Genomic DNA, 12,125 nt, shown 5'->3' with positions numbered 1-12,125 from the left:
TGACCTGACCAGACCACGTCAAACAACACGAGCGGTATTTCCTCGCCATGACCATGCCCTTGCACTCTACTAAAACAGCTCGTATTCATTCAATTTTTTATTAGACATGAGGGTTTAAAATTCAACCGACGCTGACCTGACCACACCACGCCTGTTGAAAATTACCCCTTTAAACGAACAATCCAACTACAAAAATAAGCTTTTCAAACGACCCAAAAATTTACATTAGAAAGTCTATCCACGTTTATATGTTAATTTCTCTTTGGGAGCACTCCCCCCCCCATCGATTAACAAAAAATATCAACTATCTGCAAACTATTAAAAGTAAAACAAAATATGATTAATTCACCAAGAATAAACATGCATATCATACACAGAGTGCAGTGTTTGCAAACCAATGTTTATTATTCAAACAGTCTTTTCTTGAGAAGAAGAATAAGATATAATCTTTTTCTATAATAGAAATGAGGAAAATATCTTCAACCCGTTCACCATTTTTTCCTGAGACATGGCTATAAACTTAAGGAGCAAACCATATTTTTGTAAAATGTTTAACTCCATATTGCATTCAAATTAAGAACTAGTACACTACTTCTCAGAGTAGAACATGACAATTTACATAGAACACGATTGGAACTCATTTGGGAGAATATGGTCTTTTAATTGTTCAAAATTTATCGAAAGTGGAAATTGCCCTATAGTTGAAACTTGCAATATTACAAATTATCCATAAAATCAAGTTAATTGCAAAAAAGGTAGATGATCTTACATTTGCTGAAAAAACAATATGACTACAATATCCTACACTCCATGACTACAATATCCTACACTCCAAAATTAGTTCCCATCGTATTGTAGCTGTAATTTGAATTATTTATCCTTAATTGACTCAGGTTTGTTTTTGCAACCATTGCTCTAGGAAGACTTTGAACGATGAAGATGAATAAGTTTCCAATGGCCATCAATTTTTTGCAATACACGGGTTTCCTCTGACCGAACCGTTTCAGCTTCAGTCCTGTAGACAACAGAGAAAAACAATCGCCATGTTAACAAACCATGGATAGCAAAGAAATATGTTCGTGCACGGTACTATTAGTTTTTTTGATAAGGCATGAAGAGGTATCTTGGCTGGTGGGCAGTAAATGACGATTTGGTCGATTTTTTCTCATCAATACCAAATTCTGTTGTGCGGACAACTTTGAAAAAAGGGCCTATAAACGGGTGGAGAAGGATTCGCCTGTTTGCGAGGGTCTGAGGAGTGAAAGACAAACATATTGCGGGGAGCTCTGTCTGTATGATTGGATAGCAGAGAGTCTTCTGGTGTGGGCAGGAAGAGATCAACTGTGAAGCAGGACAGGACATTTCTGATCGTAAATATAAAGGACAGGCGTGCTTTCGAACACATTTCACTTTATCAAGTAATGCTCAATTTGTTCAAGGTATCGTTTGATAGTGTATTTATGTACATAAACATCTTTGGTTACATTATCTTGTACTTGGCCGGGTCACTGTCTCAGATGAACAGATGTTATCACATTTCGATGAGTGAAAATTGAAGTTAAAAATAGTAATTGTCACCGACTGTACAAAAGCAAATTGAAGTTCATAAACAGTTTAACAATTACAATGTTTATGTGCTTCTTGAGCAAGCATAGAATGTACAAGGGAGATTTTTGTATATCACATATTCACCAGATAGATGAAACAGGAAGAACGCGTCCCATTCTATCCTTCTCAGGTTAACAGCCATCCATGTGCGACATTAGTTAATGTCGGTCTAACAATAACAAACGATTCCATGCAACTAACATGTGAAACGTGGTACCGCTGTACATATGAAAAATGAAATCCCTTGATCTCATGGACTTCTTACGGAGTTTCCTGATGTCCGTCTTTGAAGTATGACTTACCCCACCATTCTCTGCCTCAGTCTGACGTACGCAATGCAGGCTACATCTTTGCCAAACAGATGAACACATGGGTTTACAATAGTAGTTGGGCCGTCAAAAACAGCATCTATCGAGGGAAAGAGCCGGTAACACCAATTAGAAAAGAAAGCCCAATAAGCTTTAAGTTTTGATGTTTTCAAGTATACATGTTTTCACCTTTTGCAAAATACATCTTCTTGTATTACACCCAAAATCACGTACAAATGTCTTGTGTTCGGTTTATGGATAAAATTTCTTTTCAATGGTGACCACTTGTTGCAGTTGGCAACTGATTTTTCCTAAAAAAAACAAACACTTTTAATATTCGTCTCTCAGTATTCCTAAGTTTAGCACTTTAGAATTCATTTCTATTATTTTCTGATTTTTAAAGGCTACATAACTTTCACAAGTCAAGTCTATTTGGAAAAGAAAAAAACAACGAACCCAAAAATACCACAAGAATACCACATTCACAAAAGCATTCCACTATAAATACTTTATTCTCGTATTCACTCTTTTTGTAATAATTCTTAAACACTTCCTTTAGAAAACGTTCTATACATTTTTCATTCAACATTGTCTTATATACTACAAAGGTAGCAATATTAAACACCTATTGCCTGGTTATGAGGGCTATAGCGCCCGTCTATTACCCCGAGGGGCCGTGTGTTACCAGAAACACATCGCTATTCCCCAAGGCCGTAGGCCGAGGGGTATAGCGATGTGTTTCTCGTAACGCATGGCCCCTCGGGGTAATAGACGGGCGCTATAGCCCGAATAAAGACCAGGCTATAGGTGTTTTATAACACACCACATGCTCATGTTGTATTGTTATATAGTTTTTAATGTGTTTTGATAATTTGTACCGCATCAATCCATTGTGACAAGTTTACTTGGCGATGTTTCCACAGCGGTTTCAGTTGTACGTGGTACCACTTTCTTTCAAAAAATATTCTAAGCATACCTAGAGACATCCTTAGTTGCACTTCAATCTTTTCCGTCGATGAGCTGTTCAAGTTCCTACGCAGTTAGAATGTTGGAAAATGTTGGAAAATCTGTTTTGGAGAATGTGTCGTAACCTATCCCGGACGCACATCACGTTCTAGTCACCCACCATTGTTGCAAAGCTGAAGACGACACTACGGTCACGTGACCGGGCACTTTTCCAAAATGGGTCAAAACTATTTCCCTAGGGAAAAAGCTTTTCAAAAAATACCTCTGACGTCACTTTTGTCGATCCGGTGGGGACTAGACGTATCTATTTTCTCGTCACGTGACGTATTCTGGCCAATCGCGACACGGAATGAGCATGTGGCGTGTTATAATTATAACTATATTATACTCATTAAACCTAATATCAAAATCTAACATATAACCATGTGTTTCCAAAGCATTAGAAAGTTTGTTTTCAAACCATATTTATAATCTCATTCACTTTTTGCCAGAAACGCAATGTAGTGATACACTTAAACAGAAAATGTTCCCAATCGCCTTTTTTATGATATGCTTCACTCTCTCAAAAATAATCTGCTATTTTCCATTTCCACAAATTATACCTATGTGGTAACTTATTATGTAACATAAAATAATAAAACTTATATCACCTTTAGCTTAAAATTGTTCTAATATTGCTAGGCAAAGTTGTAATAGAAATCTTTAAAAAAGCAATGTAATATATTTCTCCATTTGCTATCATCACATCTAGCTCATCAACATGTCTATTCTTGTTTTTTTACCCATATCATCCTTTTTAAATTATTTCCATCACCGCGAACCAAAACTTTGGAATAGCCATTTTCGACACTTTTAGTTGTGAAAACCACTCTCAAATAAACTTTCTGGCGAGAAAATTGCTGTTAGTACAATAATCCGTTGTCGAAATTATAGCACTGCATATTGCACAAAATGCATCGTGTTGTATTGATAATACTTTATATTTCATAAACCAACGTAAGGAGAAGAATGAGAAAATATGTACATTATATAGAACATCATAAATGAAAAAATGTCTTCAAAATTTAAAGGTATACAGTCACCTGTAATCTAAATATGCCCTTATATGGTCAAAGGGGCGTTCCTTGTTATTCAAAATGCCCATGTGAGGGCGCTGTTTTAAAAAGTGGCCACCCGCTTAAAATCTGTGATTGGTTAGATTTTCTCTTTCCATGGTAACTGTGGCAAAATTGGAACAGGTGACAGTATACCTTTAAAGGTGTTACGCCTTCAAGGAAAAAGCAAATATCCCTGAACTACAATGCCCTGATCACCTGTTTCCAACGTTGCATTCCTTGTTTTGAGCTCTCACCTGTGAATTTCAAAACTATACTTGGCAATATTGATTGGACTTAGGAAAAGTTAATGGATGGACATGCTACAGTCACAAAAACACATAACTGCATATGTTATATTCGTCCATCTTTTCGAAATAAATCTTACTGAAAACACTGTTATTATTCCAGCAAGCGGAAAGATTGGCCCAATGGATGGTTTTTAAGCAGTGACATTCGCAAAGCAGCATTTTCACTTACAGTGGTCAGAGTAATACTTATGGAAGTCCAATCCTTCAACAAGATGACCCCTGGTCTCCGGTTCGAAAGCCGATAGGTGTGGCACTGTCATCTTGCTATGTAAACAGACAAAGGACAGCGTGTGAGATTTGTAGCATAGTAACCCTTTAATAGAAAATTTTGAACCTTTCCTTGTCATATTTTAGGGCTACTGCATTCAAACATTTATGTGGAAAAAGTTTCAGAGCTCGCTATATCTCTTCAAGAATTCTCAGTTGGCCTCCTTCTGATCCACAAAAATCATACCCTCCAGTAATAGTTTTGTGTAAATTTCAATTTGCACAACAGATAGGAAATGTTTCATGGACCTTACCAATAGGCATCGAAATCCCGGCGATCAATTGCACCAAGCATTTCTTTTGTTGCCCTTATAACTTCCTCTTTCAGATCTCCATCTTGATGACAAAATAATGAATTATTGAATAAAATAAACAAATACTTAATTAATGAGTAACTTTCAAAATGTATTCATGATTCAAGAATAGTGATATTGTCAAGCTCACAGCAATTAAATTTCCGTTCAATCTATGTAATTATACGAGAGAGACGTACATTCCAGATGAGGTCTCACAATCACAACAAACACAGTTTTCAATATTTTGGTGTTGACGAACTCTTAGGACACCCTTCCCTACAGAAAACGAAGCGCAAGAATTCAATATTAAAGGTATACTGTCACCTGTTCCAATTTGCCACAGTTACCATGGAAAGAGAAAAATCTAACCAATCACAGAGTTTAAGCGGGTGGTCGCTTTTAAAAAACAGCGCCCCCACACGGGCCTTTTGAATACCGAGGAACGCCCCTTTGACCATATATGGGCATATTTAGATTACAGGTGACTGTATACCTTTAAAGGCATGTAATTGATTGGGTTGGTGACCATGCGACATGACAACGGTTAGTACTTCTGCTATATTGCCACCACATGTTGTGGCCGTAACATGTTTTTGTTGGTGCAGTGTCGCCTTGATGGTCGCGAGGTCAAAAGTGTATTAAAGGTTGTCAATGGCGGGTTTCGTAATGCTACCATTATCAGCTGCTTTTGTCATAAACGAATAGTAATGGCCCAGTCCCCCTATGTGGTGTATGGCCCTCCACATTGGAAGGAACTGCGCTGTGCGGTGCCCATGCCCTTGCATAGCAATTTTAAAAATTCATAATAATTGTATGTTGTACAATATTATCATTTCCATGTAGGCAGTATATTGCCGACGTCAAAAATAGTTATACTGTGCTATTTTGGGTCGACATCTAGCTATGAATACCAAACATATTGATCTGGATCTTGTCATCCAGTGTGCTTCCCATTCTGTGCATTTTGTAGAAACTTTGCTGTTTTGGAGCAAGAAATCCGTCCTACGTACTTGAGAAGAGACGCCCACTTTTGTTCATTCGATTCCTGTCGCACCTTTGAGACCACATAAAGGCAAGTGAGTAAAAGATAAATGTGAATTGCAAAGGTCATTTCCTTACCTGCCATTGTATTCTTTATATTCTAGTAGAAGCAGTTAAATTATAGTCTTGCAGTGAAAATCTGATTTGGCCGATGTGTAGATGGGAGCTGTCTTCGATTGCTTTCTCGATAAATGAAATTCTTGACGTCGTTTGGCACTTGGCAGTAATTTGAATATAATGCAATGACAGGTAAACACGCGCCTTGAAATAAGGTCACCGTTTGTCTGGTATCAAGAACGTCTGTCTAGTTTTTAATTGGGTCAAACTCTCGGGTCACACGCAAAAGGTGACAGTGGCAATGCTCCTGTCCGCTGGTGGCAGTCTTTCGAAAACAAATAGAATGGTGTGTTCCTTTTCCGTGGAAGTCATTGAATTTTTATAATCAAAAGCCTTGTTGACAGAAATACCTCTGACCATCTTACTTTATCAAAAGCTTGCCCTGACGGGATTTGTACATTGTGCTTAACTATTAAAATAATATTGATACCGCAGGGGTTGTGCAGTCTCCCGGACTTAGCAAATGAAGGACTGTCTTCCGAAGGGAGGGAGGTCAGGCTCAACGAGCCTTGTTTACAGGGAACAAATATGAACACCATATCAAAAAAAACCTACTGACTTGAAGTGGCTGGTGACTGCATCGCCAACTTTCGGTACATCTCTTAGTTTTATGACCTCCCACCACCATCGCAACTAGGATTGTCTCTTTAATCACTACCGTCATCTTGATTGTTGTTTTTGTAATTATATTGTTTTAATTTAGTTATCATCGTCATTATTCATGTTCTTTTCACCTTCACTTTCATCATTGGCTTTATCATCATCATCATCATCATCATCATCATCATCATGTATCACATTCATCGGTAAAAGTGAACTGATCAAGCATCTTTATTTCCTCGTTCCTTCTTACAAGGCGCGCCTTGAGAATGTCTTTATAGGTATTATATATCTTCTTTGGCCATTATTTGCATTATTTGCAAATCACAATGAATTTGTCGCTTTGGGTCAATCTTGACGGGTGCGGCTAGCTGGCAGGGTACGCTTACCCATTCCGGACACCTGGTACCACCACTATTTTGTGGTTCAAGATGACCCCATTGCCTTTGTCATCATCTATATGTTCCTTGGACCTGGTAAATTTCATAGTTTACCTTGAATGATAACGATTATTGGACCTGATTTGATGTCTATTGCTTTCACTATCCATGCTATTAACATCTACTGGTGTAGTTTTACAGAAAGGGTATAATATTCTGTACACCTCTATGGATGTTCTCATTATGCAATTCCTTCTTTTGCTTTTGTCCTTAAGGAAATAAAACATACACATCATTCTTGCCTCTCTAATCAATAGGTAATCTTTTCATGTAGTTCTGTGATACGTTTATGTAGGTCAATTGTGTCAATGATTGATTCTGTATAGAACAGGTTTTCTTACTCTTTTCCGGTTATGACTTTTTTACTCTTAGTGAAAGATTTGGTATCAATGTCTTTCATAGTTTCAATAATCTCTTCAGGGTCCTTCATCAATTCCTTCGTCGTCACTTTATCCCAACATCATCTGATCACCTGGATTTCAGACATGATTTTCTTTCTGAGTCAATTGTTGACCTCCACTGTATCAAAGTCATTGATGGTATACCGCTCAGCTCAAAGATTAAACTTTGGAATTACCAGAGCCTAGGCAATTGTAGTCACATGTAGACATGCGCAGAAAATGCAGATTCTCATGAAATTACAACTCTGTGGATAATATCCAGACTTAACGGTATACAGTATTGAATTCACGGAAGACGGTATACAAGAAATTTCTGTTGGGGAGCTACCATTCATCATGAGGCAGTATGGGGGGTCTTGAGTTACAAACCTGCCCTTGGGGATGATCATATTTTGTAAACCTTAATAGCATGGATGGTCAGATTGTACACATGATTTTTAAGCGCTGTAGTGCGAAATCTCCAAGTCTCCTAGTCGGCGTGACGGGTTCTCTTTGATTGGAAATACCCCATCTTGGAAGGGGAGGGGTTAGGTTGGAAAATATATTGGTAGGAGTTTACGGCCAAAGTGAACTTTGATCCCCAATTTGGACCACTCCCGGAGATCTCCTCGACCCGATGAACAATTAGATCTTTAGAGTGGGCTGATGATCAGACATAGGCTACAAAAATATGAATGATAAAAAAATCGCAGCCTTGCAGCTACTTCAAAACTATTTACATGACAGGAAATCGAAGACTGTATGATTTTCGGGAAAAAAAGTGCATGTTCAGCCAACTCCAAAAAAGAGAGTAAAATCCTGTAACTCGATAGAAATTACGCACGTAGTCTTGACTATCTCTCTAAAATCTTTTGAGCCACGAAAGACGAGGCATCTGGTACAAGTTTATTTCATGGAATTCTGTGTGAGCTGAAGTACTTTTTATGATTTTTGTAGACTAACACAGTTCGAGTTGCTTCTGGTGACTTTCCTTGTAAAGGAAAAAATATCAAATTGAATGCTTTCATAAAGGAGTGCATAGCCTGATTTTGAGAAGCGTACTGCTTCTGTTCGAATATGTAGAGGCAACAATACGTAGTGGCAGAAAACCGCACTTGTAAGCCACAACGTCGACAGAAATGCACAGATCAAAAAAAAACAAAAAAACAAACAAACAAACCAAAAAAAGCAAAAAAAAAAAGATAAAAAAAGACCAAAAAAACCCCAACAAAAAACACGAAATCGAGTCAGAACATGTAAAAGTAAATAGTATATCATGTGTACAAAATGATTAGCTTAGCTGTAATATTCTTGCAGGTCATGCTTGTTTCACGATAAAGTAAAATTAAAATACTTGAGAATTGAGTGACCCAGTGAGTAACGGTCACACGAAGACACTTGAGAAACAAAGAACCCATGATACCCTTTCGGATCTCGGGCTGGCGTTTTAAACACATTCCATCGAATGAAACAGTGTGTTGGATATATATACTGGTCGCCATGAATCATGATGACTTCACAGATTTCAATGGCTGGGAAAGCAAAGAACATACGTCTAGTAATTATGACGTTGCTATTTTAAATTTCATGGTTTATACACCGACATTTAGTTCAGCTCTTGATCTCTTATTCAAACTCCGATTTTATAAAAAAAAAACTCAGCTGGCTTCCTTTGGAATTCGACCTCTGTCACGCATTATGACGAGCTGCAGCATCCCGCGACCAACTTTTAGTAGTAAGGTACTGTATGTGTTACACGGGAAGCCGGGTTATCGAAGTCTCGACCGGTAGAGGGCGCCCTTCTCCCCGCTCACGTTCGTTCACACCAAGGTGGCAAAAATAGATGAATGGTGTGTACTTTAGACTATCATAGTACTTCTGATCTGACATAGAAAATTTTATTTAGGATATTTCGCCGCCATGGTTTTATAGACGGCGTTAAAAGTGATGTAAAACATTACATATATGTGGAAAAGTTAAACTGGATATAGGTCGATGCGTTATTAATACACACGTTGGCACCATGCTTTTAACACGATTGGAACTAATTTTGGATAACTGGATCTTCATATTTTTCAAATTTCTCAAAAGTGTTAGGTGCAATACAGCTGAATGTTGCTATATCACAAATTAATCATGAAACAAGTGTGTAACTTAAAAAGAAAAGCAGATGAGCTTACATTTACAGGTTAAAACGACCTTAATTCGCCATCCAATTATCCCAAATTAGTTCCAATTGTGTTTTTTTAATAATATGTTAACTTTAGGATCGTCCATAAGATCTTGCGAGGGACAGGAAGACTTTATTTCGACAATTGTATCTAAAACTATATCTGCTTGTTCAAAGCTTTACAATATTTTAACCGCAATTGCCAATTTTTACACAATGCTACATTTTGCAGAATTTAAGCTTGTTTTTGCCAACAAGAATGTCAGTATTTCTGCCGAATGTAGCATGGCTGCAAAAATTTTACCAATATTTGCTCCGCGGACGTTTCCCCCTTTGACCACTCTCTCCCGGCAAGGTAATATGGTGAAACCCCATAACCTACCAGCTCATCTAACAAACTAGTTTTATCGGGTTTGTTATTTCAGTATCGATGGCACGACTGGAACCATTCCATTTTTGCAAAAAATAATACATGCGTCTAACTGAAGATATTACCGCGGGTGCGTGTAACCTCTGAAAAGATATCGCCTTTCAACAAAGACACGGAAAATTTATTTGGGATATTTCGCCGCCATGGTTTTCTTGACGGCGTTAATCATTTATTTATCCTTTGCCCACAGTACAGACCAGGGCACTAAGTTCTGGAAGCACAGTGTGCTTAATTAATGTCACCAGGATACAGTAAGATTGAAGTCACTGATAGCGCGTGCACGTTTACTAATAATTGGTCAGACCCGAATAGTGTCCACGGATGAAGTGCAGTTGTCCGATAATAAACTTCATTGCGGAAATGCCTCGACGATATCAGCTCTCCTACGTTGAGATAATTTAAAATGTGATTGAGGAAATACGTCTTCAGCGAAAGTAGAAGAATGGTCTCTCTTAAGATATGGTTGCCATAATAAAGTAATACTCAGTGTTGTTAGAACCAATTTTTATGCGGCGTGGTCGATCGACAGGGCATGTATTGAAAGACAAAACACCGTAGAATGAAAATATTTGTATAACTTGAGCCAAAAGTACCAATAATAACCATTCACTACGTAAGAATAACAGCAAGGAGCTCAACATTACTGTTTCCGGTAACATGATCAACTTCGGACCTTGGTACATTTTGGAGAGTTGAAACGAAGTGCTTTAAAATGAGGGATTTTTGATACCCTTGTGTACCGTGAAACGTCGTCATGAACTTCATGGGAAGTAAAATCGCCAATATATTAGGTGCAGCCAACGAACAATGCACTTTTAAATGGGTCCTTACTATATATGATGAGATATATTGTGATGACAAGTAATGTGAACTGATTAATTTTAAGTCCAGAGGGTAATTAATTAGCTGTTCATAATTTGCCCTCCCACAGAAAATTTTTCGACTTACCCTCCCGAACTCAAACTTCATTTTTACCCACTCCCCACTTATTTTTGCCTGTTTCCCCTCCCCACTGTGAATTTTTGAAGCTCTCGTGCCCTGTGGCAAAAAAACTTGCCAATTTCCCCTGCCCTCGAAACAATTCCCCTCAAAAGTTTTTCGCCAAGCCCTGTCCCCAGGACAATCAACCGATATCCGCCCTGCCCTACAAAAAAACTAAAATTTGCTCCCCTGCCACCTAAAAACATGTCCCCTGCCCGAGCAAAATTAAAATTTCCCCTGCCCTCAAAAATTGCTCCTGGAATAGCTTTTCCGATGAATAGCTCCGTTGGCTGCACCTGATATATCATCCACGAATCACGAGAATGATGATGATCGAACGTCTTGCTTCAGTAACGTCATCGCACTATGTTCAAACTTCTCATCACTTACAAGGCGTCCTCAATGGACTCTCTCTCTAAAATATCTCAGGATTTAGGAACTTCATTACACCACTTTCTTCATCGTAATCATCAGATAATTGTCTTTCGCACACACTCAGATGAAATTCCTAAAGTCGGCGCCAATTCTCCTCGGCAGCTCCTGTCCGTAAACTCCTCTCCAAATGTTACACATTAAAAAGATATGAACTGTAAATGCTCACGTGTTTCATTATATTTGCCACATGTTTGCAGCTTCATTGAAAGTATTATGATCAACATAATGAACATAATAATTCACCACAGATTAACTCTATAGGTCGTTAAGTATTCAAATATGTAATTAGCTGAAAAAATATTAATTTCTTTGCCTGCTGTCATTGTATCACCACCTATATAGCAAGTGTAATTGCCTTTGGTCAAGTCCTTCAAACTATATATTCCAAACTTTGAAAGCTCATTAGATATGCAAACTATAAATTAGCTGACATGAAAACTTAAATGCGAAATGACTTCCAATATTGATATAACCTGGTATAATCATCAATGTACATAGCATGTTATGCCAATTTTGATCAAATAAATCCAAGTATATATCCCTAATTAGGAAAGTTCATTAAATACACAAATTAGGAATTGGCTGAAGCAAAAATGCTTAATGCCTTTCAATAAAGTTAGCCTACATAATAGTATCTTTAATGTACATAGTAAGTTTCATCAATTTTGGTCATGTAAATTC

General features: G+C 37.8%; 1 protein-coding gene across 1 annotated transcript; it reads right to left on the bottom strand.

The window, feature by feature from the left end:
- Positions 1-379: 379 nt before the first annotated feature.
- LOC139123027 (calcium/calmodulin-dependent protein kinase type II delta chain-like) lies at positions 380-6,108 on the bottom strand. Its single transcript, XM_070688973.1, has 5 exons — positions 5,970-6,108; positions 4,809-4,890; positions 4,457-4,551; positions 1,911-2,016; positions 380-1,015 (listed from the first exon to the last, which is right to left on the bottom strand). The coding sequence occupies exons 1-5, from the start codon at positions 5,974-5,976 to the stop codon at positions 916-918; spliced, it is 390 nt and encodes a 129-aa protein (XP_070545074.1). The 5' UTR covers positions 5,977-6,108; the 3' UTR covers positions 380-915.
- Positions 6,109-12,125: the final 6,017 nt, after the last annotated feature.

The sequence above is a fragment of the Ptychodera flava genome, chromosome 22, assembly GCF_041260155.1.
Source record: "Ptychodera flava strain L36383 chromosome 22, AS_Pfla_20210202, whole genome shotgun sequence".
Classification (NCBI taxonomy): Eukaryota; Metazoa; Hemichordata; class Enteropneusta; family Ptychoderidae; genus Ptychodera; species Ptychodera flava.
The sequence above is the reverse complement of the archived record's forward strand: the minus strand, read 5'-3'. Positions and strand labels throughout refer to the sequence as shown.